General features: G+C 41.6%; 1 protein-coding gene and 1 long non-coding RNA gene across 4 annotated transcripts in view; one reads left to right on the forward strand and one right to left on the reverse strand.

Annotated features, from left to right (window-relative positions):
- The window catches only part of SMG1 (SMG1 nonsense mediated mRNA decay associated PI3K related kinase), a 66,643-nt gene extending 53,502 nt beyond the window's left edge, over positions 1 to 13,141 (reverse strand). Inside the window, exons 1-2 of one of the 2 annotated variants that reach the window (XM_061994365.1) lie at positions 12,868 to 13,141; positions 3,879 to 4,042 (exon numbers count right to left, since the gene is read on the reverse strand). In XM_061994365.1, the coding sequence (XP_061850349.1) occupies positions 3,879 to 4,042; positions 12,868 to 12,956 (253 nt within the window). In that variant the 5' untranslated portion in view covers positions 12,957 to 13,141. The remainder of the gene's footprint in view (positions 1 to 3,878; positions 4,043 to 12,867) is intronic. The other variant, XM_061994366.1, reaches the window with a different exon arrangement.
- Positions 13,142 to 13,272: 131 nt separating this feature from the next.
- Positions 13,273 to 20,141, forward strand: LOC133625142 (uncharacterized). 2 transcript variants are annotated; one of them, XR_009818462.1, is made up of 4 exons: positions 13,273 to 13,736; positions 15,443 to 15,873; positions 16,888 to 17,113; positions 18,696 to 20,141. It is a non-coding gene; the product is annotated as an uncharacterized LOC133625142 (long non-coding RNA). The 2 variants fall into 2 exon arrangements; XR_009818461.1 differs by having other exon boundaries at positions 13,273 to 15,873.
- Positions 20,142 to 26,023: the final 5,882 nt, after the last annotated feature.

The following is a 26,023-nucleotide window of genomic DNA, read 5'->3' on the forward strand; positions in this document are numbered from 1 at the left end:
TGACACTATATATGTAGTAAAGTAGTATGCTATGAGCTATCCAATTCATATGCAAATTAGCCACCCTATCATCTACCGCCTCTCTTTTAGCTTCCATTCTCATTTTCACATGCAAAAATGTTATTCCTTGTAAGTTTCCACATCACATATTCAGAATCTCATCAATCTTTTTTTTTAAGCACATGAAAAAAGTCTTGTAATGAAGTCTAGCATCAATTTTGTTGGATTTGGGGTTCTCTTATTATAAATGTTGACCCTGTATTTTACAAGGCCTTGTGTGTCAAACTCCTAGTACACATGTCTAGACACATTCACTTACTCGCTCCTTCATTATGCACATCAAATTTCCACTGTTTTTGTTAGAAATCCACTACATAGGTTCAGTAAAGTGGCCAAAAATAGGAGAAAGCTTTTAAAAAGCCAAAGACTATTTATATGTACAGCTTGAATAACTCTCTCCAAATATGCAACAGTCCATATTTTCACACATTAATACTGACATTACCTTAAATTAATTAAGCTCAATCCTACATTCTCCCACTTGAGATACACATGGTACATCTTTGGTAACAACATAAAACAGAAACAGAAGTGTGATTTTGAGTAATTCTATTATTTTCACTCCTAGATCCACAAGAATTTACATACTTGAATGTTGAAACCAAGGATTTCCCCAGTCTGACACACCACTCTGAAGGGCAGGTTCTCCCTCTGCAGTACTGTGGAGAAGTGAAACTATCCCCTGAGCCTGCCCAATATTTCACTCGCTTTGAGGCAGCTGTGCAGGCAGCTTTCTAAAGTTACTTCCCTGCCTGAGACAGGGAAAAATCAACTAATAAAATTAGACCCACAACAACAGAAGATATACAAGACTTCTTTCAGAAAACCTATTTCCACAATTCCACCTGCATCAGTGTATAGAAGAAAGTCTGGGGAAATGGAGAAGGGGAAAAGGAGACATGGGGAAATGTAAAAAGAGGCAGCCTACTGAGACTACAGGATGGAGAAAAAAGTTAAAACATCCCAGTGAATCTGGACCTTAGTGGATGTAAAGAATGTCATCTTAAAGGCAATGTTCCTGATAAAAAGAAGCTGTCAACTACGTGTATAGAAACATAAAGTTCTACTAACAGGACTACCTACCATTACAGAAAATCCTGCACATAGTCTCATCGGTAACTAGTTATCTACAATTACAGTAAAGATAATTTGTATATATTTGGATTTACAACACTAAACTCAATTTTTAAACACAAACTAGCATGTATATATCTTTAATGTTATTTTGTCACACCAAATCATAGTGTCCTATGAAGGAAATCACTTCTAACAGCAATAATTACACTTGTGGCTGAATTTTAGTGATACACTTCTGTTTAAAGTAACAAAGACATTAGTTTAAATGAAGATGTTGGATAACCATGCATTCAGACCTCAGACACCAACTTGCAAAAGCAGACTTACTACCATACACTACTGGAGCAATTGAAGCTACTACACTTGCCCTCTAGTACACACAAAATCAGCTTTTTTGGTTATCTGCAAAGGTATGTAGTATTTGCTACAGTATGTATTTGACCTCATCTTAAATGAACTAAACACAATCCCATATTCTCCCACTTGACAGATAGATGGTACATCTTTGGTAAAAATACAAAAGAAATTTTCATTTAGAGTAATTAAAACTGAGCAAGGCAATCGGGTTTCTTGGCAATAAAGCTGTAAATATTATGTTACAACTCTCCAGTTATCTCCTGGTCTAAAAAGTCTTAAAAAAATCACAATATACACAAACTCTATTTGTTTTCCTTTAAATGTTAAATCCAAGACCAAGGAAGAATATGACCAGTTACGCCACATCAATTTTAGCATAAATATGCAGATATCATGACATATAAATACTAGTGCAGAATATTTTAACAGTAAGGACTCAGAGCACACCACAACTACAAATTAGAAGGGAGGAAAGTGGTGCAGGAAGGGAGTACATCTCATCTAGAAATAAAAACCCAAAGGCCTTCTGTTTAGTTTCAGAAACTTAAAATCTTCCAACTCCCGTCTTGTTTTTATGAAGGAGAGAAGAGATCTAACTGCAATCTTCCACTGGTTAACATGAAGGGTTATTAAAAATATCCATAGAATCATTAGAAGAACAAAAGCGTAAGTTGCAGCAAGGCAAATTGAGTACGAGAAAATTACTTAATAGAAGAGTGGCAAAGCACTACAGAGGCTAAGGAAGGATGCAGAATCTCCCATCCTTGGAGGTTTTCAAACATGAACAACTCTCAGAAATTATAAAGTTGGAAGTCATGTTCATTATGAACATCAGAAACTAGAGGTGTGTGGTGGGAGGGATAGAAGGAATACCTTTTCAAGGACTGTAGGTACTTTTTGTCATGTGGTTATGCAGAATAGAAAAATTAGTTCTTAAAAATGAAGGTTCCATGTTGGCAGACTCCAACAAATTAACTGAAAAATCTTAGTAAACAAATGAACTATTCTGCATCTGTGACCTTACAAATTTCTCCAATAATAAAACTGAGCTCAAGATATTTGGAATTTGGTTTTATACAACAGACTATCCCAACCATCCCTTTTTCACATCACACCTGAGCAACACAGCAGTTAGTTTTGAACTAGCAGAGACATGCCCTGTAAGATACAGAATTTGAGGGAGAGATAGGTGCTTTTCCAGCAGCTTTACAAAGTATCTTACTGAATTAGTTCAAAACTTACCATGTCACTGTGCTGTCAGTACATTCCTTAAATACTAGCACCCTATTCCTTAAATACTAGCACACTTCAGAGCATAAGAATAACCTACTATGTCAGTTTGTGTGAAACTCTCCATGTTAGTAGACACACTAACAAAAACACTCAACTCCTAAGCAGTTTCTCTGCTGAAGTTGAAAAAAGGTTAAGGCTCTCAAGGCATGTAGATAAGTGCCTGTTTCATGCTCTTGCCTCACCATAACAGTACCTACTATTTATTAAAAAAACCCTTAAATTTGCATCAGTGCACCCAGTAGCAATTTCCCCTAAGATGTAGCAACCCTTTACAGACAGTTACTGGGCAAAGAAGTAGGAGGAGTGCAAAAGCTTTTAAGTTCCTGAATAGAAACTCCCACACTAATATTCCTGTGAATTTTTTTTTTGAGTCTGGACTGCCTAAAGAAGATTTACATAGTCTAAAAAGAGACCGTGCAATTGAAAAAAATCTTATTTTCTACCTGGATTAGGCAATTGAAAAATATCAGAATACAGACTTTTTCTTAAAGATGAAAAATATATGATTCTGAATTTTTAGCTAATTTGGGGGGGGGGGGGGGGGGGGGGAAGTATTTCCATTCTTCAAAAGAAATGGGAAAAAAAAGTATGAACCATACATCACATAATTTACATGAAGTCAGACTGAGGAACACAGAAGTAGAAATTTCCACTAACGACAAAATATCAATTCGTTTCCTAAACAAAGGTTCTAGTTTACTGCAGTAAAGTTGAAGAGGTGATGTGTCAGATCAGCAGTCCATTTTTTAGGCAGTTCGTTTTCAACAGCAGAAGCGCTATACAGTACTCAGGAAGAAATGACAACTTGCAGATCAGACACATAAAGGATACTATTGTTTAGAAAAAAGTTAATTCTGTTAATGTATTAAGTCATCTCTTACATTCTTCTAAAGTAACTGCATATTTTTTCCACTATTCATATCAACGATAACATTTATTTGATCCCTGCTAAATCTCAGTGACACTGTGGCAATGAGCTGTAGCAGCTCACTGCCTTTGTAAAAAAGAAAATGAATCTCCACAACTTCAAGTTTACTGTCTTTCTCTAAATGTCCCCTCGCAATTTACACATGAAACAGCAATCTGTGTACCTTTTTCTTCATTCTGTATGTCAGTGTGGACTCTGATATCATCGTGTCTTTGTCGAGACACCACAGCTGAATTTGAGGGTTGTAATCCATAGGAGGCAGAACTGCCCCGATCTCTGGATGAAGAGTATTTTAAATTGTCCTGGTCAGCTGATGCACTGTCAGTTCTATAAAGAGAAAAATATTTTTTTTATGTAGAAGTATAACAGGAGTGGGAGTCACATTCACTTACAAATGCAATATATTTAAATGGCAATCCCAAATGTAATTTCCTGTGTTAAAAAACTTGTACATCTAACCTGCTTCTTAAAAAGTGACCTGAAATTCACATTGGGATCAGAATTGACTGGTAACATGCAAAGGAAACGCATTCTAGTGTGTCAGTGCTTTTTCTCAGGACTTTCCAGTCTCTTTTCAGTTGTACATTTATACAAAGACAAATTACTTCCCAGAAGTGAAAACTCAAATACAACTAGGTATAGGTATATACCACAGCTAGGCAAGACAGTCTCTACCATTTGTGAAAGTCGTTTCTAATTCACATCATATGCTATGGGCTCTATTGAGCCATGTAAAACTACTTATTAGATGGAGGTGTTACTAGCATGTAACTGAATCAATATGGGAATCGCATATTAAGTTTTTACAAAGCAAGAAAACTCACTTTACTGTGGAAAAACCTGGTGTAAATTAAGAGATGTCATCCTTATGTGTTAATGTTTGCATTGTCCTTTAGAGTAAATGTTTACATTAAAAACTCTGCATTAAGTTTAAACCACTCAGAAACTGATTTACAGACCACAATCAACTTTTAAGCAAAGCACTAAAATTATGAAATGAACTTTTCTCACTTGACACATTAAGTGATTTAATCTTTAAAAATACAGTAACTTTAATATACTGAACTTGTACACGTGAGACTTCAGAACCCAAATCGCTTTAAACACATTCTTACAAGCAATACTGGAGGTTTTGCATTAAAACCAGTAAAACAATACCCATCCAAATCAAGAAAAAGAAATCAGCAGAATTTTGTTCAACTCAAATATATTTGGAATTGCACTATTCCAATTCTTTACAGACATCTTTTCCTAAACAAACGCTGAAGATGTACTATTTTCCTTTTAAGCTTTGGACAGTTCAATTCTTAATTTAACAGAAAGTACGACAGGTAATTTCTTTTTATTCCTGTAAATTTGTGTAAGGAAAAACACTGCATGTTCCTGAGGAAAAAAAATCTTTCAGTTCTACTTTCCAGAGAACACTGAGTAGAACTGGTAGACAAATTCAGGGAAAAGGAGCTAAATATGTCTCAAGGCCAAAAGGGGAAAACCCAGTTAAAATGTTTGAAAAGCAGTTTTTGCTTTAGCTGTCCTGAAGAACTGCTACTTTCAAATATGGCTCATCCTCAGTACATCTGGAAGAGTAACACCATGATGATTGATATTTGCAAAAATAACTGGAATTACAGAACCCCTTCAACATATTTTGTTCTCTTGAGAATGTTAAAAGACGATACACTATCAATTTGGAAGAGAGCTCAAAAGAATAAAATTATGCTTTGGCTATTTTGCTCTATAAGTAAATTAATCTTTAGATATATACACAGTACTAATTGTCATTCAGTATTCACTGTGGCAGCACATCCATTGTTTTGTCAAGCGCTTGCTTGGACTATTTTATAGAACACACTATTCTATGCAAGAGGCAAAGCCTTAGTAAAAGTCTTTGCTCACGACAGTCAACTAAGACAGTAGGAATACTTACATAGTTAGACCTTCATCACTCACCTAAGTTATGCTGACCAACAACTAAGTTCTGCTCTGTCCCTTCAAGTGGTATCAACTTTAAATGTGCTGACACCGTGTGCAAATGTTCCAGTCAGCTACAGAGCCCACAGAGCCCTGCCATAAAAATCTCAGGAGTCTTCCAGCTCACTTTGAGAAGCAGCAGAGTCTATTATGGGACAATTAAATTATTTTAGCCTTTCAATGAAAGTGACTGACAAATTTTCAATTAAAGTGAAGTGCTGATGGGTCCTAAATAGTGTACCTCCTCAAAGAGCATCATTTTTTTAAGGCTATATGTGCTGCAGACTGTATCATCTCCAATTGTCAAGTATTAAGTCTGAAATTCTTAAGCCTTCAGGCAAGCTGCTTAAACACACCATTTTTAAGACTGCTCTGCAGATCTCAAACAACTGAAGGACTACATGTGTTCTCAGCTAACCTCACTTACCACAGCCTTTGAAAGCTTCCTAAAATTTTCCACTCAAAATACATTGGCCTATTGTTTCCCTGGAGAAAGCCACACGCTCACTTTGTTCTGTCTTTGGGAACGTCTTTTTGCAACCTAATTTATTCACAATTTATCACTCAACTAAAAGGTGAGCACCATTTTATTAAAGATACATATGTTCTCATATATCAATTAAAGATACAGTATTTCCCACTGAAAACATTGTTCTCTGTACAATAAATGTGTAGCTTAGATATTCAACATTCTGCCATTTATCAGGCAGAGAAAAAAAAACTTCATAGAATGATACTGTTTCCAGAGAACTAAGTTCTGTGACCCAGTTGGCTGCTATGGTCCATATTGGAATTTGGAACTGAAAGAAGCTTGGAATAAGACTGACATCAGAAGCAGAGCCCACCACCTCATGGTGCATTTCCAGTTGTCCAGTCACATACATCATTTCTCAAGTGGGAATAAAATTTTATTCCTGACTCCTTCATCAGCACTTTGGGAGTCTGTGGCACGGGCTCGTCAAGATCTGCAGATGTGACCCCAGTGCCTGTTACCTACATCTGTGCTCCCTTCCTGAGGAAGCCAGATGCCTGGGTGACGCAGGACACTGCAGTGCAAACTCACAGCAAAGCAAGGACTATATGCACAGGAAGAGACATTTTCATTTTCAAATCTGTTTCTGACAAAAAAAAAAAATATCCATTTTTCACATCAGTCACATACTTGTGATTTTGGAAGACAACCACTGAGAACTTGCAACCCAGTCACACTATGGACAGGCACTTGCCAAAGTCTTATAAAGAAACACTTTTTCTGCTTCCCCCCAAGCCTGTTCAGGTACACTGGTGCCAGTCCCTTGGGTGATGGAAAGAGCTGTCCTCCCAGCTACCACAAGCCACGCATTTCAGAAGGGCATTTCTCTTCTAAAATGCTTCCACTTTAATGTCATTGCGCCAAGCAGATCGTTTCATGACAGCTTAGCATGTTTCATGAATGCTTAGCACCAGCTTTCAAAAGAAGTCTGCATCCCAAGACATTTATCAGTTACATACATTGATATTTTCACATACCTGAGCAAATATTGTATACTAATAAAATCACAACATACAATGTCAGCAACAGATAAGCAAAAGTACAAATACAGTCTGATATTAGACAAAGTAGGAATGGAAAAGTGCAGGGATGAACATGACTGATTACCTTACACTGCAGCTTCAAAAGCGTATTTCCCACTTTGAGACATTACTCTGCTTTAATTCCCCCCAAAAAGAACACTGATGAAATAAGCAAAGTACTTTAAGAGTTCATCTAACGGTTTTCATCTGTGCCTGGTTCTGGGTGGAAGACTGCCTGATTTAGCATCAACACTAGCATCGATTACCTGCATACACCACTTTCACAATATCATTTATACAGAAAAGATTGCCTTCAGGTTTCTTGCAGGATGATTTTTATCCTGCCTTTACCCATCAGAAAAAAGTTCACTCAAATAAGCAGAAATGGCCATTACATCTCCCTTTAAAAAAAAAAACTATTTAATTTTTTCTCCAGGGACACACAAAAGGAAAGTTAAACTTCTCAAAATGTGTGTATCATCCCATCAAAAGTATCAGCGTGATTTGACTAGCCAGTCTGTATAACTGAAGAACACATGTCTGAGAACAACTGGCTTCAAATAAAAGGTTTTATATCTAGAAAAAAAAGAAAAATAGTTCAACCAAAAATACGTCATTTTCCTTTATTTATACAGAAGCCTTAACAATTTCTGTCCAAGAAACTTGTTAAAAATAATCTGGCGTACACTGTTCATTATCTGTAGCTCTTTCAGAAGGACCCTGCCATATGGACACTATTTTGAGACAAAAATAATTGTTATTCTATTTAATTTTTTTCCAAGTACAGGATCTACATAGAGAACTTATTCTAAGAAAATTCTACTGTATGAGCTGTATTTATTGTCCAAATCAGTAAATTTACTTATTTGCTCTATTTGGCAAGTTTATTTATTATAATGCAGATAAATTCTTCTTTACTTAAAATCTCCACTGGACAACTACCTGCAGCCACAGTAGCTTTCCAACTCTTGATTCTTTATCACTCCCTTCTTACACAGTAGCTCATCAATTTCCTTCTGTCCTGTGATGGACATAGAAGGAATATATCACATATATGCACCCTGTTCCTATTTTTCCATAGGCTGCTTCTGACAGTCATTTCTGGATACAGGATACTATGTTAGCTAAATCACTGGCCTGATCTCATATAGCTTCTTGTTTGGAAGACTATATGGTCTCAAAGTTCCTTTTGCTTCCCATTGACATACTTTCATTTTTCATCTTTCTCACATGTTGGTCTCTGTCTTCACATGAAAGACAAAGGCTTTCACATTATAAACTTAGGCTCCCCAATCTTTCATCTCACACCTTCCCAATCTTATCAGCATAATCTCTTTTTGTATCTGAGTATGTTGAATAAGAATTACTTGTTGCCAGTTCAGAACTGAACCCATTCCTGTTCAGCATCTCCCACATAGTCTACTGAATCTCTTCCCAAGGTTTCTATTGACCTCTTCACAATGGCACCTCACAACTGATACTGCATCTTTTTCTCCAAGCTGCCTTCAACATCACAGACTATTTTTTCCTCTCTCTCTCTCTCTCTCTCTCTCTCTCTCCCTCCCCCAATGTACACATCTATCTCAACTATCCCTGGAGAGGTAAAGAAGCCTTACCAACTTCCATTCCTTGTAACTATGTCAACTCTTAGGTAATTTCAGTGAAATCTCCGTGTTGTCGATTGGTTACAGACCTGTCCAAATGAAAAATTCAGTCTATTTCTAACCAATATTTTCTGTATACCTTGTTTTACATGCAAATGCAGAAGGAATAGTCTCTATCTCAACTTTCCTTATACACAGCATCCACTACCATCACCTTGCTTGTCATTCAATGTGTTAGTCCAGCATTATGAACAGACAATATCCATAACAATTAGTGCTTGCCTTTTGTAAAAGGCATGCCTCTGCACCTCACAGCCACATAAAAAACACCCCACTTCTCTAACCATCACTTTCTTAGTCCATTTGCTCTGATGAGAGTCTATGCTTCCTGCCAATACCTGCCATTCTGCCTTTAATTACACACAGGGTACTTGTCCTCAGTTATAAAGTGCTAGTCAATACTGATCTCCTGCTTAGGATATAAGCTACCTGAAGGGAGAGCCAGATTTTACTGTCTGGTCTCATCACGTCTAGACCCGTGGGGACCAAGACAATAACCTGGTTTGGCAGGTGCTTGCTAACAGAAGTTAGTAATTCATAACTCTGACTTACATTGCATGAAAAGGACATATTTAAGTACTGAACCTAATAAGACAACTTCTAGAATTTCTCAGAAGTGAAAAATGTTTTCACTTTTCCACATACTCCCCTGCTAATCCACATTTATGACAAGAAGTGCTGTACATTACAGTCTCACCTTCCTTTTCTCAGTTTCTCTAAGAATAAGGAAGTCTGGTGCACTCTGCGCTTGCTAACCTGCTACCTTGCACTCACACTCCTGCTTAGTACCACCGTAAGCACACGAAACTTAACTTGCTTTGCCAACCAAAGCATTCCCTATCAAAGGGAGGTATTGCTTGTTTCACTATATAATTAGCCTTTAGTACTCTACCAAATTAACTTTGGTCACATGCAAGACCTGGACACTGACATAATTTTGGTTTCCCTTGAAGTCACATCAGGGAAAATGCAGCGAGATCTGTCAATCAAGGAAAGAAAAAAAGAAGTAAAGGTGTAGAAAGCTAAAAAGTTCAGAAGAATAGGGAACAAGATCTTATCAAGCCTTCTTGAAAAAGCCTCACTGTTCTGTCACAAAAATTCCACTTCTAGATAAAATGGTTTTGTGTTGCTATTAGTCTAGAATCTGGTACACCTCAGCGCACAAACTACTATGCCCATATATATCAGGACAATTCCTTCCTCTGTAATACACAGCTCTATTAATACACACACTGTAGGAAAACCAGTCCACGTGCATCTGACAGATATGACTGCATTTATGCAAGCACCAAAGAAAATATTCTAATTAAAAATGCCTCTCCCTTAAAGAAGGATGCAGCCTCCAATTTTCAGTTTCACACAGTTTTCACCTCAAGTCCCGATACTCATGAGCATTACTAAAAATAAGAAGGAATTTGGACCTAGTAATGAACACTGTGTAAAAATTACTAGATCAATGCAAGATGTGCATTTGAAAACATATTCATCTGATAATATACTCGTGCATTAGCAGTTCTCCTTTCCCCTTTAGGAGTTTGAAACAAAATTACTGCAGTTTTCATTACTTTAGCCATGTGCATTCCCCTCTTCCATGCCCTGTGAGAAAGCATCTACCAGCAACATCACTTAAGCTAAATCAAACAGAAATCAACAGAAAAGAAGGGAAAGAATAAGTGGGTATATTTTGTATTGTGGTGTTTGTCCAAGATAGTATTCGAAACAATCAACAAAAACCCCCACTCACTGTCAGTTTTACATAACACATGTCCTTTCAACCATGCACGTGAATCACTTTTCAAAATTATTTAACACCAAAGCAACAAAGACTGATTTAATCTGTGTCATTCTTTAAGCCCTGGGTGTAAACTCAGAGGTTCCATACCACCAGAGCTATCTTTCTGAGATTTAAAACACCTGAGCATAAAATATAGAGAAAAGTGTGCTCTGAGTCTGGGACTGCACAAACATTTGTGATCCCTGGGTTCTCTCACTAGATTTTAAATATATATTTAAAAGAAAGGATAAAGCTAAATTCTAACAAGTGACAGGATCAGTGAAGAAATACTACCTATTTATTAGCAGGAGCTCTAATCGCAGTGTGACAGAAACTGCACTAGGCCCCATCCACACTATGAGGCTCCACTAGTCTGCCCACACTTTCCCCAGTGCCTTCAGATTTTTCTTTCTGTTGTAGCTTTTGGGGTAATTGTTTTTGCAGCCCAGTTTTCAGCAGCTATACTTGAGAGCTCAGGAGGCAACAAAACACAGAATGGGGAATGGATCAGAGTCAGACATGGAGATAACAGCCTAACTTCTTAAAACAGTTCTATCATTGGGCAAAACACTTCTGCAGCTACACTCTTACTCTCACTCCCATCACAACTGAATACATTGCAGACAATGTCAGCTCCCCAGCCCCTTTGAGAATTATTTTTTAGGCTAAAAGACAAAAATTGTGACACATTAATATCTCGAACCAAAGAGCATTTATAGAAGCCATCCACTGCAAAGACATAAGATGTACCTTCCCAGGTGGAAAGGTCAACAGTCAAGAGTCCAAGATTCTAGACTGCAGCCCAAAAATCTGAAGTAAGGCTGTAGTTAAAAAAGACACGAGACTTAATTGCCCTCCCTAAAATCTAGATGCTATGTCACCAATAAGGCTTTCAAGTTTTTAAGTGAGGAAAAAAATACTGTTATTTGACCAAATAGGTCAACAACAGAAGAAATTACAACTTAAATAACCATGCCCCACATAAGATTAAGAACTGAACAGCCTCTAGCATTAGCCCTAGAGGCTGCAGTGCTAGCTGCTCAAGGAAAAGGAAAGCTTCCTTCCCAGCAAATAATGAAGCTACATCTGTGTTTCCCAAGATCTCCCTTCACATATACCCAATTTTCCTACCACATGCAGCAGAGACCATCATCTGTAAAAACATTTCCAAGCACATGCCACTCTGCTCTTGGTGAAAAGTTTAAGAGTAGGATCCTGTATTGTGGCAAACTTTCAGAAGCAGTTAAAAAAAAACCCTCCCAATCTTTCACATGTAAAAAAAAAATAAGAAACATGAAACTTATTTACAATTTCGTCATGACAATTTTTACTTTTAAAATAGCAAAGCTGGACAGCACAGCAAATCCATTGGCATCAAATGTTAGAAGCAATCAAGACCTGAAATACACTCTCTGTACTTGACTAAAGAAATCAGATTGGTACTAAGAAGTACCAGGCATAAGCACACCTTAACATCTAACACACTGTATAAGCTCTCACCCTATTTACAGCTCAACTACTTTCCTCAAATAAAAAAAATAAGCAATCCTGTACTATTTTATTAACCCTCAAGGACTACGAGTACTTCTGCAGCTTCTCCTCTTTTCTGATTTACTGCCATCTGAAAACTAGACTGAAAAAAAACAGGTATGAAGCCCATCCCCCTGCTCTCCGCCCCACTGCAGGCTCCCCCACGCTTCGCCTCTGCCGCCCCGATGCGCAGCGCGAGAGAAGTCGCTGCCCGCGGCCACACGCCCGGTACCGGCCAGCTACGCTACAGCCACTCCGAGCCGCCAGAGACCGAGGGGCAGCGGCGGCAGGAAGGAGCGCTCCCGCCCGCCAGCTCAGAGCCCTGGCCGGGGTCACACGGAGCACCGCGCAGTGACAGACCTGTCCCCGTCTCATCGGTGGCCGCCGGCAGACACGGATCCGGAAATCCCCCCCGCGCCCCTGCCCGGCTCCCGCCGCTAGGCCCGGTGCCCGGCCCGCCGCCACCCGCCCCGCACTAGGCCCAGCAGCCAGGAAGTGGCTCCGCCGCCGCTCCGAGCAGCCGCGGCCCGCGCCGCGCCGCCCCGCTCCGCTCCCCCAGGCCCGGCGGCGGCGCCGGACCGAGCCGAGCCGAGCCGCCAGCCGCGGCCCCCGCGCCCCGCAGGCGGCCAGGCCGCGCCCCCGGCCCCAGCCCTGCCCACCTGGGTTGCCAGTCATTCCAGCCCCGCGGGTGGTAGTGCTGCCTGCTGCCGGTGCCGCTCAGCCGAGACCCCGGGGCTCTGCGGCTCATTACCTTGCCCGAGACGGCATGGCCGGCCGGGCAGCGGCGCGGGACGGGGGCGGCGGAGGCGGCACAGGAGGAGAAAGGGTGGAGGGAGAGGCGCGGGCGGCGGCTCCTCACTCGCGCTCCGCGGGCGGCTGCTGTCTCACACCGGAGGGAGGGGACACGGCCGCCGCGGCTGCTCCGGCTGCTGCCCGGCCGCGCGGCATGCCGGGATCACGGGCACGGGCCGCCCGCCCCTCCGCGGGGCACGCCGGGAGGGCGGGGGCCGGGGCGCGGGGGCGGGGGGGCTCCGCCTCCGGCTCGGGCTCCACGGGAAGGGGCGGACGGGCTTCCCCGCGGGACGGGCTTCCCCGCGGGACGGGCTGTCCCCGCCGCTGCCGCCTCCCCGCTGAGGGCGCGGGGGGGAGCAGATGACCGTCGGCATCACCCTGCCCCGGAGCGTGAGCGAAGCGGGCGATCCCAGCTCCTCGGGGCGAGAGACCGGCGGAGGATCTCGGGGCCTGAGGGCAGCCGGAGGCCCGTCAGAGGCGGTGACAGCCGGCAGGCTCGCGGCCCCACAGCTGTGAGGGGAACCGCGGGCCCCTGTGCACGAAGGCAGCCAGCTAATCCCGGCCTGGCCAGCGCGAAGGGATCTGGGGCATCCCGAGCCGATCCTGGCACCCTGAGGGGCCGAGGTCCCTGGGTCATGAGGGGACGCGGGACTCCCAGTCCCCCAGCTGTGAGGGGAGCCACAGGATCCCGGATCCTGAGGGCAGCCTGAGCCCGCTGGATGCTGAGAGTACTAAGGTACCCGGAGTGTGAGGGGAGGCTGGGGTCCTGAAGCCCTGAGAGGAGCAAGACTCCTGCGCCACTCCCATTCTTTGTCAAGAGGTTGTGGACATCCTCCCTGCTTCCCTCCGCTGCTGTCAGTGCTGTCCCTGGCCTTGCTGGAGTGTCTGTGGGGAGCTGTGGCCCCTCCAAATAGATGACATACTCATCCCCTACTTTTCTCCCCTTTAGAACATCTCACCCATATGTAACTAACTGCCAGGGAGAAGTCTGATTTTTCAGTCAGTGGTCAGCAAAGAGCTGAATAATCTCACGCTAAATACTAACTAAACCCTCCTTCACAGCTGCTAAAAAGTGTTTCAAAAGCAGACTAGTGAAACAAGGTCTCTCTAAGCTTTGAATGACTTTTCTGTGTAAAGTAGTCGGCACATTTGCTAGAAGGGCATTTCTTGTCCGTTGTGGGGAAAGCCTATCTGTAAACAGGAAGGCAGGCAAGTCTGAAGGGGGGGGAAATGTCTCCTCAATTTGGAAGATATTCTGAGTACATTTCCCAGAAAAAAGATGTAAAGACTCTCTCAGGCATATTTTTAATTCTCCTGCAAGATCTGGAAACGTAGATTAGCTGTTTTGATAAACCAAATTCCTTACTGCAGAATATTTCCATAGTTATGAAAAAATGTATTTCAGTCAGATGTTCAGCAGCGATCTGAGCAGATCAAACTGGGGTTTTTTAATTACAATATCCTAGTTTTGAGACCTGAGGAGAGTTTTAAAACTCCCCTGAGGCTAATATGCCACGGTTCTGTTGGCGACTTAGCCAAGACAGATGGCATACTGCCGCTTCCCTTGGATTCTGCTGGGCAGCCATCATCCTGCTGATACGGACTTGTTGGCTTACAGTCCATGAGAAATGCATGCAAGACTTGTACAGATTTCAAATTCAGCTTCAGGACAAAAAATGTGAACATCCTATCACACGGCTTTGTTGCCTTGTAATTGGTGCAGTACAACCCCATGCCTATCAGGCTCCGTTTCAGCTGACATACCCCTGTGTATCTTAAGAGAATCAGTTTTCCCCTTCTGTGTAATTGTGACAGACGGCCAGAACTACACACTCTGAAGCAATATTTGTTTTTTATGACTATAGCAACAATACCCACTGCAGATTTACTCTGCCCCTGCTGATGCAGCAGGTGATGATTTCTCTTTATTCCATGACTTAGTACTAGCCCAATGGTAACAACATGAATCACTTGAGGGGCGAGGTAACACTAGGAATGTTTTTTTAACTACCTTTTACATTAATTTAGCAAGAGGAGTCAAGAAACAAAGCTGGCATACCATGACCAACAACTGCCTGCGTATAGCAAGAGTTTAAGAACCACTGATTTAGTGTTTGGTAACGTAAATTTTGTATCAGAAATCCTGTATTCTAGTGGTGAATTTGCTGCAGTCTGTGTGGTCTAATGCAGATTCCTCTTCTGAGTGCAGCCATCTCCATTTGTAAAACGGATCAGTGGTGTTTAGTTTTCTAAACTGCTGCTGTGTGCAGCCTTAAAACTAAAATGTTACATAGTTGCCACATGAAAAGACATACTTCATCTATTTCTAAAAGGGCGATTATATTGTGAAATGTGAATGGTGCACTAGATAATAGTTACAATGCTCATTATGATTTGTAAGATAGAACAGTAATTATTTGTACAGCACTTTCTTGGTTGCAGATTTCAATCAGCCGCTTTGCAAAGATGGATAAGGCCATTCAGACACCACTCTATGACTGAAGAAGCCCAGCAAAGCTGGGGCCTGGATTTTCAAAACTCCCTTCTAATTTTTTGTCTTCAAGTTTGGGGCTTCAGTTTTGGGTGCTTAGTGGACATTGCTGACATCAATTGGAGGTGTAGATTCTTGAGTCTTGTTAAGAAAAACAAAAAAATATGTCTAAATCAGAACCCTCTCAAAACAGAAATATATAGACTTACAAGACCTGTCTTAAATCTCAAAATGAGTTGATGACACTCACAGAGATGCGTCTCCCGTCTCATTCGTGGGTGCACGCTCAATCCTCTCCATCCGACTGTTCACATCCATCCTGATGCCGAACTCCACAGTGACAGACACCGTGAACCACACTTCTCCTGCTTTATGATTCATGGTAATGATTTCTCTATTTAATGTACAGCAGAACGCTGTATTAATGTGAGTGTTATTTTTAGTTGGGATGAAGTGCAGATTGCATATGTTTAATGTACTGAAATAGGGTGGCAAGCTCATCTTTTACCCCTTACTAGTTTATTTTCTTACTAAGCTGTATTCTAGGAACAGTAGCATGTGCTCAGGATTACAAGTCGCTTTTGGCCCTTGGCTCCCTGTGATCCATAACAAAGCTACAGATTGAGAGCAAAATAATCACCAGCCACGAGAGAAAAAGAGATGCTACTTCCTCTTCTGGAAATAGGACAGAAGCCAAGGAGTAAAATCATGTTTAACTAGACCAAAGAAATACCAGACGCCAAGATCCTGTAGCCTGTATATTGCAGATGGATACCTCTTAAAAAATGATAAAGGATTCCTAGAATAGTTATTCCTTATACCTGCCAATTCTACTGCTTTGATGGCAGAATCCTGTTTTTATCAGCAACCTCCAAAATTTTCAGTTGAATGGCCCAATACACTATTTTCTGGCCATAGCAGACTCAAAGCACACGTGATGTATGGCCAATCTGTGCAGGCACAGAGAGCCCAGGGTTTCCAGAACATATTGTACTTGTGGCACAGGCACAGCGCATCAGCACATGCACAGTGAGTCTCTCAGGGCTCCTGCTGTTTTCTTCATTAAAATGCCAGCAGGTAGAACCATCTCTGGAGATTGTCCTGCTGAGTAAAGGTCCCATCTATCATCCACAAATGGTGCCGTCTGTATTGGGGCCTACCTTGTTTCATCCCAAACTGGGATTTTGCTTCATCCTATAGGGTATATTAGGATGGAAATCCAATGTACAAATAGTGCTGATGGCGAGGCATATTGAACCATTCCAGAGTTTTGTGTGGAAAATCTTTTTCATGCAAAAAGAAAAGTCAATCTTCTACTTTAGAATTCCATATTAAATGCACTGCGATTTGAGTACTAACAAAACCCATCTTTTACTTTCTTTCTTTTACATAAAAGGCCAAGGAAAATATTATTTTACCTTTTCTGAGTGTTTATAAAACCGCTTTGAATTTAAGTGGGATAGCACATGGAACCATCTGCTCCATTTCCTCAAGGTCTTTTGGAGGATAACTTCTACAGAACAGTATTCCTCTACATCCATGCCACAAATCCATCCGTTAACTTTCTTAGAGCTTCTGGTTTTGCTCTACTGAATTTCTCCAAGGTGTTTTACACCTCCTAGGTAAGGAAGTATTATGTGCAGTATACAAGTAAATATTTGCATTCCTGTCACAGACATTCACTATAGATTTACAACATTGTGGACTATAGAAATCTTTGGTTGTGTATATAAGCTGTTTCTTCATTGTCTGTGTTATCAACAGTATGCTTTTCTGTTTATTAACTATATGCTTCCTTAAATGTCCTAGGCATCATTTACATATTACCAGCAGCAGTCATAGATAACATATGAAAACTGAGCACTTCCATTTAAGTGTCTGGTTCCCTAAACAAGTCATCATTGGAGATGGACCTGACAAATACATACAACTGCAGGTTTTTAAACATTTAGGTCTTGAAATTCCCAAGGAAATATGATAGGAAAGTAAAATTTTTGTCAACACAACCAGCTGTATTACATCTGTAAAATTCCAGCTAGGGTAAAGATGGTGAGACAGCCCAAAGCAGTAGTTTCCATGCTGCTTTTCAGGAGAGCAGAAACTGCAGCAATCCTTTTACGAGTTTTGGAAGCCACACAGAATGCCTTAGAGGAAAGTCATAGTCTGCATGCAGTGTGTTACGTAGTTACACTGACAGCGTCATAGCAACTCGCTTAAAAGGATTTCTCAACATCTCCAAAAATCAAACTCTTTGTGGGACAACGGCATGTCTGATTGGTAGGAAGCACCAGTTGAGAATCCAGTGTGCTTTTACTTATGCCAAATACGTGCCATGAGTAGCACTTCCCTTTCTTCTATTCAGTGAGGCAGTTCTGTACCCAAGCTCCTGCCCAGGGTGTTCTGTTGTCTGCAAGCCAAGCAGCCTGGCTGCAGATCAGTTCACATTGCTGCAAGAGGTGACTGTTTTGACTAGCAGCTGTTGGGAGATGTGTGCTGCTTGCCTTACTTCTGGAGAGCCTAGGCAGAAGCTTAGTGAGAAACATTGCATCCCGTGAGACTGAAAAGCTGAATCAGGGCTTACTAGCAATTGCACATTACGAAATGCTTCACAGTGCTGGAAGGGAGCTGGCGTTTGCTGCACTGCACTGCAGAAAAAGACAAAGTTGGATCAGGAAGCCGTTATCTTTTACCGTGGATGCCAATAGTGCAATGCGATTATACCGTGAAGTCTTTGTGAAAAATTAACAGTGTACTTGATGCTTCACCTTTCTGGTGAATCTGATAATTCCCATCTGTTAAAATAACTGCTCTGTCATAAATTTTCATGCTCTGCAGACCCAAGTTTATGTCGTGTTTGCTGAAGGGGTAATTTGAAAGAGGCTGCCAGGAAAGTATTGAGCCTTTAAGGCATAATAAGCCCAGGGTAATTTGTTTGGATTGTGTAACGAATCCAACTTGTTAATTTTTCTCAGTTTGGTGCTTATTTCTGATAGTAGAGTGCTATAAACATTAAAAGAAAAATTAGTCTAAGAAGTGCAGTACAATTAGAAGTGAAACATACAGTAAACTCCCCCAGGGTATCTACCTTTTAACCTTCTCTAATTTTAACTGCTTTTTCTGGGGTTATTTTCCTACCTGTTTTTTTTTTAGTGTGTTCTGAGTCTCAACATTACCAAGTCCTTATGTCTCTGTCTTTCCTTGAAGCCTCCAGAAAAGACTTGGATGATATCGCTAGAAATGTGACTTGGATCATTCTTTGAGAGACAGCTCAATAACCAGCCCTTGTGAGAAAAAACACTGAATCAAAGAACGAAAGGGAGGAGGCATGGGGCCAGACTTAGAGTGAGATTTAAGCAGCAAGCCCTCGTCCACCAGAGTTCAAGCTCTGACCCAAGCAGTCTTCCATGGGAATGATTCCATGGGTGAAGTACAACCAGACTATCTGCTAATTCTGCACATACTTCTCAAGTCCCACTTGGATTTTCTCACAGTGCTTCTGAAGGGTGTTTTTGTGGAAACTCACAAGTTGAGATGTTTGACAACAGAGCTGCCAATGGGACCAGAAGTTATTACTAAACGATCCACAGCCCAGCTACTGGTCAAGGGACCATGTAACCTCTGCTTCCATAAGCAACCAGCTAAGAAGACAAAGTCTTTCACACCTCTGGATGTCTGCGTGGTTTCACACTTACAATGGTTGAAAAACACTTACCAGCAGTAAACAGAGTTAGACTCCTTCACCTGTGGCATGTGGAGAAAACTGGAGTACCCCTGGGGACAGCAGCAGCAGAAGTTGCTCAGCTCCAGCTCAGCTGTGGCTCTTCTGCTTGGTGCTGCAGAGGATGGCCAAGCCTGTGGCTGTGGGTGTCTGGTGCTATCTACAGCAGACCCAGGAGCGTTCAAAGTCTCCACAAGGGGAAACTGAGGCCCTAGGCACTGCATGGTTCAAGTGTAGTTGTTATTGCATGCTGTTTTTGTGAGATAGGCTGAGTTCATGTCCAAATCACGACAATTCAAGCTGAATTAAACACAAATAAGTCATCATCTACTGCCAGATACATTCAGTGCAAAGACTTGCTATTAATTTGAGCCTGTGAAAATCTTGGTGTGGGAGAGCTGTCTAGCATTATGTAAAAGAGAATCTGATTTCCCAAATAACATACATCCACTGTAACCACCAGATCATCTTCCTGTAGTGCCCTATCTAAATCACTACAATTTCCAGCTTCTCTAACAACAGCCTTACAAATCACAGCTTCCTTCAATACGCAGCTTTGACTCATCTCCAAGCCAGGGTGAAAAAATAGCATGTGTTCTTGTGCATAAAAAGCATACATGATTCCCAGTCAACCTGAATTATTCTTCCCAATTTGCAAATGTTGCTTTTGTAGCCTTCATAGAATTCAGTTTTGGCACATTTACAGAGAAAACTCCAAGGATTTAATCACAAATAAACAGAAGAAAGAGAGCAGATCTCACCACACAGTATTGACGTGTTCTTTGAACTTTTTTTGTTGGTGATTTACACATAATTGATACTCCTTAGTCCCCAATACTTGTGATTTTTCCCCTAAAAAACACGTTAATCTAGAAAACATTGTATATTGTGAAGCTTTCTAGGCAGAAATCACATCTTTCCTTATGTTTAGCACAGTAAGACCTTGATCAAGTTGTAATCTTAGAGTAGAACATAATGTTAAGTCTAATAATTCTGCTATAATCTGCTATATTGTCCAAGAGCCTGAAGTGGGTGGGAACTTCATCATTTGAAGAAGAATGAGCCCTTGAACCAAGCACATCTCTCTCCTCTTTCTGTCTTTCGTTGCTTTTCTAGACCATAGTTCATGCCTGGTTCCTTGTAGCACAGCCCCTTTCTTAGACCACAACTCACACAGCTGGTGCACACACCAGCATGAGCGACCTGTCATTCAACTAGAAAGTAATTGATAAGTGGTGTAAACTTATTGTTATCTTTCACATCAGTTCCTTTAGATTCTTATTTGAGATATTAGATAGTTTTCAGCCTATAGTTTGTAATTACTTAATTCTCTGGACTTGTTCCTCGGTCTTGCAGATAACAGCAATCATTCAGAATGAATAAAATTAACCTTGAAATAGTAAGTAATGCACAGGGATAGTGCTTCATCATGGTGCTTTTTCTTATTTCTGTTCACTGAATATAAAACCAGGCAATGTTTTGCTCTCTCAGCTCATTCATTCACACGTTTCTGTAAAACACTGACGGTAGAAGCTGCCCTGCATTTATTCCATGTCTGATGTGTCCATTAGTTAAACACCTACTCTTCAGATAAATGGAATTCGGCTTGAAGCCTGCAGACCCAGTCCACCAACCCCATAATGACGTGCTCACAAATCCATAAATCCCAGCTGTGCAGTTTCACCAATACACAGCTAAAGAACAAGCTGAGCATTTAAACACTAGGAAGCAAACCCATTACACTGAGAAATATAACAATATGAACCAGAGCTGAACAGGTAACTGCTGCTTGGACACAGATATTCCTCTGAAATAGATTTGCCTGTGTGGTGTACACACACATACATGTACATTTCTGTAGACACAAGCTGGATCAACACAACTGATTTCCTTTAAATCTGGAATCCAAGCTGAAAAAAAAGAAAGGAACACCCAAGTTTGAATTAAATGCATCCTTTACATTTTGAACTTGGTAAGACTAAAAATGACACTGAAGCCAATTACAAAGTGATCCATCACTTCTAAGACACACTGAAATCAGTTTCTCAGGGTGGATTTGTAATACACTTCCCTCCTCTCTTCGTTCTCCACTGCCAGCCAGCGTGTCAGCCACAGTGTGCTGGCTCCCTAACGCTCAGGGTGCTTTTGGGGTGTGCTTCCTACACCAGCACAGCATACATAAACACAGCCTGAGGCACATCTGGGAGATGCACATCAATATCTTAAAGCAGCTTCACCTGTAACTGATTTTTGTAAAAATCAGTAAATAGAGTGTGATCTGCATGAGTGACAGAGTGTACATGATTCCTTTTGGTTCCCCACACCCTATTTCATTACAAACCACGTACTTTGGTAAAATATGTAAATGTGAGGTACTTTTTTTGTAAAATGTACATTTTGGACATTTTAAATTCATTTTATTTACATATTTAGGTTCTTTTACCTGGGTTCAGCTATTCCTAGTACCTTCTGAATATTTATGGCTCTGTGTTGCACTGAGGTGGTGACTTGGAGACAACCTGGCTACTCAGGGATTTCTGTTTGTGAGTAGGCTCTGATTTACCCAGGAAGTGTAATGCAGTTACTGCCCATGCTTCTGCAGGGGATTGGACTATATGATTTCTAAAGGTCCCTTCCAACCCTACCATTCTATGATTCTGTGGCTCAGAGCCCTTCCATGGCCTTCTAGTCCTAGTAGCCAAAAGACAGAATATCTGTTCCTGAGTTACTGTAGGGCATAGACCAATATATTAATGCAAAGTAGAACTGAGAGTTATACTGTCAGAGTGCACTGGAGTGGGAAAATAGGGCAGGGAGCTGGGAACTGCAGCCTTAGCTGCCATCTCAGCATGAGCCACAGAGCTCATGAGAGGGGCCATAATTCCCATCTTGAACACGGAATTTTATTCTTTTATAGACTGCTCTATTTATTTCTAATTTTTGCCTGTTCACTTGCATCCACTTTGAAATGCGCCTTTCCCACAGTACTGAGGCCCTCTTGGATGAGGTAGCAAGGACTGTTCTCCCCCCTGTCTCAGAAGATACTCTGGTGTGGCAAAGCCACTGTTTGCTGGCCCTTCAGCCCAGCAGCAACCACTTTCCTATTTGCCAGTTGTTGTAAACACCAAATGATAGCTTATGTCTTGGTTTTCTTAGTAAAGCCTACACTTCTGTACTGGCCAAAGTGACTTGAATGCACAGTGGCAGCACACCGTTACATTCCTGTAGCTGGGATTCTGCAGCTGCAAGTGGGAGTCCAAAGGCCACTGCTTCACTGACACAAACTCAGGTCCTGCCCTGAGGGGGATGCAGCCTTCATCTGCAATGTTAGGATGCTGGCAGTCTTGGGAGCTGATCAAATCACGATGCAGATCCTCCCTCTTACTGCTTACTTCCATACTGCTAGGCTCACTGAGGGGTTCCGTCTCTCCTGCCCTGCGGTGGTGACCAACGGAGGGGATCTGTTTCCCTCTCTTTTGCATCCTTATACTTCTGCATTTTCCTTGGTTCCACCTGTTTTGCTTCAAGTAGTATCCATGCAAGTTAAACATCCCTGTATTCTCTGCTCTGATCCTCAAGTTTGTGAGCTGCTTCTGCTCAGCTTATCCCAGCAAGTCCAGTTACTTCTTGCTATTGGAAGACTTTTCTTTTAATAGTCTTTATGTAATTATGTCTCCTCAAAATAACTTATTAGGATATCCTTCACGTCTCCAGAGCTACAGTTCAGCTACAGCACACAAACACTTTGCTCCTTGATCTGAAACAGTCTCTACTGGAAACAGCAGTAGCATGAGAACTCAGCAGAATGCAAGCTGAAGACCTGAAGAATGAGAGGATCATTGGACAGCCATGCCAAGTAGTCAGGGCAAGCCTTTGGCTACCTCCCACATGCCAGGTTTGCCTCAGGTTTGAAACTGTCCCCATCAAAGACACCTTTTTACAGCCCTGCCCCTTGGAGCTGTGCTGTGTCAGTTCAGAAAGTCTCAGCACAGACAGTCCCCGGCGTAGCCAGGCTGGACAGTGCAGGTGAGAGGCCAAAAATTAAACAGCACTCCTTGTTCTAAGCAGTGAGTTATGAAAGACACATTCCTCATGGGGCACTGGGAGTTGCTAAATGAGTTTCTGATAGTCTCCATAGCAATGGAAAATCATACTAAGAAGAGAAACCACAGAGAAGATATATGCCAGAGATATGTCTCCTTGACAACAACCAAGGCATGAGACTGAGAACGCTGCCTGGAGAAGCTAAAGCTGGATCTTCATGTCCTCCTCTTCTGAAGTGACTCAGGACGTCAGAAGAGGCTACTCTAAATAAAAGCAATGGGAACCAAGATAAGAATAAATGTAACTACTAACAACAGGAATGAAACTACCTCTGACTTACAGGAATTGGAAGTATGTGTCTGTGTATATCAGTTCCTTTCCCTGTCTATATGAATTATGTATGAGTTTTATATATTCCCATGCTGCAAAGACAGGTATTCAAAAATTATCAGGCTTACTATAGGCCATGCAGATGTCTCCAGTCCTCCTGTTCCTTTGCCTTATGAGATGTTCCTTAATAACAAGATCAAGGGAGATTATTCTTAGAGATCCACTGCCCTTCTTCAACACCCTAGGCAGATGATGCTTACTGAATTGGTAAGTCAATATTTTGTCTTTTCCTTGTTGTTCCACAGCTTGCCTCAGGCCTTCTTTATTTCATACTGTACAAACATATTCACAAAGTCTGAATAAACTCCCTCATGACAATTTCTGCAGCAGTTATTACAGCAGCAAGGTTAAATGCTACCAAACTGGAATAATGATAAAAAAAGCCCAAACTGTAACTACAAAGGCAAAAAAAGCAGGAAGAAGCAAGCCAAAACTTTTCTACAGCTGTGCCACTCACCAGCTTGCCCACAGTGCTCCAGTAGCCAGCTAGTCCAGCTGTTACTTTTGCTCTCATTTCCCTTTCTGTTTACCCAGATTTTGGTAAGGTTTTCCAGCCCAGGACTACCCAATGGCTCCCCTCACATCCTTCTCTCTGAGCCCTTCACTCCTCTAGGGAAAGATCAAGTTAGCTCTTGCTCTGTAAAGAACTACAGTACTTGAAGGGGGGGGGGGGTGTCTAAAACATATATATAATGAATAAGTACTAGTAAAACTAAGAGGCCATCATTCAACTTCGTGCTGGGTTCTCCCAGTGAACTTTGGCACTGAGAGCAGATACTACAGATATAATTTGAAAACAAAGTGTGTGTCCCTGGTTTATTTCTCAGTCAGGTGTTGAGTATTAAACAAAGTCCATACCATGGGTTATCATGTCAATGGTGAAGATAAAGCACAGTATTTTCAGACATGTATCATATCATAAAGCAGGAAGTTTTGTCACTTTTGTGTTAGCTAAAAGTCACGGCTGAGTTGATTGAGATTTTATTGAAACTAGATCCTGTTGTTTCCCCGATCTCACTTGTCATTAAAGGGAGTAATTGCTGTTTGATTGTTTAGGCAATTTAAAATTAGTTTCATTATTATACCCTTCTTCAGTTGTTAGCTGAAAGATGTGAATCTCCTTGGACCGCCGAAGAGCTCCTGCCATGTTCCTCCTCTCTCCCTCACAACCGACTCTTCCCTGCCTTGGGGTTTTTGGTATTTCCTGAAAACCAAGAGGAATCTCTGAATCTTCCTGCAGCAGTGTCAGCAAAAATGGCTTTTAGCATTTGCTATCAGCAGTCAGCTCAAGTGAAAAGAAAGAAAAACAAGGAAAAGGGAAGCCAACCTGGCCCCAAGTCAGAACCTGGGGCCCAGCAGGCTCTAGTCTGGAACTGCTGTGTTCCCAAGCCAGGAGGCTTACTGAAGAGCCCTACCTTCCCTCAGGTCAGCTGCTGCTGAATCCTGGCAGGTCATTCTGGACCATGATTTGCCCCTATAAGAGGAAAAGCTCCAACAAAGGCATGAGGAAGAATTCACTGAGAGCTGGGGCTCATCTAACACGTGCTCTGCTAATGGCCAACATTATTATTCCCTTTTATCTTTCTGAGTATGTTTCTCAGAAGGGGATTTGTTTTGTAGTTAGCCCAAAGCTGCACGTACTGCCCTTGCTCCCAAGGAAGTTCTTCTTCCGGAGACCATGATGTCATCAGTGATTTGGACCTGGCTATTCTGGACACTGTGTGCAGACACTTGCATGCCAAATGAAAAAGAACAATGGCAAAATCTTTCACAGGCTGCCAACAAGACAGACTGTGTCCCACAAGGTGCCTGCCTGTGAGGCCGAGTAAAGACACTGCACTTGAACAGAGCTTTGAAATGTGTTCAGTGTGCGAGCACAAACCCAACAAACAGGCAAGTCCCAGAAAAGACAACACATCAAAAAATAAGAGACATTTCCTTTATCCACGTGTGCACAGCTGACAGTCTTCATAAGCCCTGGGATAGATCTTGTTCATATTGTGTGAGTAATACCATTTGTCTCTTGGTAAGAAATTACTCTCTCTCTGCTTTGGTTTAACCTCACAGCTCTCTGACCAAGGAGAGGCTTCAGGTCAGGAACACTAACATGAGCCCACAGAAACTGCCTTCTCTCCTTCCCACTTGTTTTTTCCTTTCTCCTCAGAGCTGTTTTTTTCTTTAATTGAAACTGAGGATGCAAAAGGGCAACACAAAATAAATCAACAATGAACACAGCATAAAGGAAAGTTTTCATGAACCTCCAGCTTTGTAAAGGATCAATACTTGTTCTATACCAGATGTGGCAATTAATCATAGTAGCATTAAAGGCTACTCAGGATATTATTAAGCTATCAAATAAGAAGTTGAAATACAATTGATA

The sequence above is a fragment of the Colius striatus genome, chromosome 3 (assembly GCF_028858725.1).
Source record: "Colius striatus isolate bColStr4 chromosome 3, bColStr4.1.hap1, whole genome shotgun sequence".
In the NCBI taxonomy this organism is placed as follows: Eukaryota; Metazoa; Chordata; class Aves; order Coliiformes; family Coliidae; genus Colius; species Colius striatus.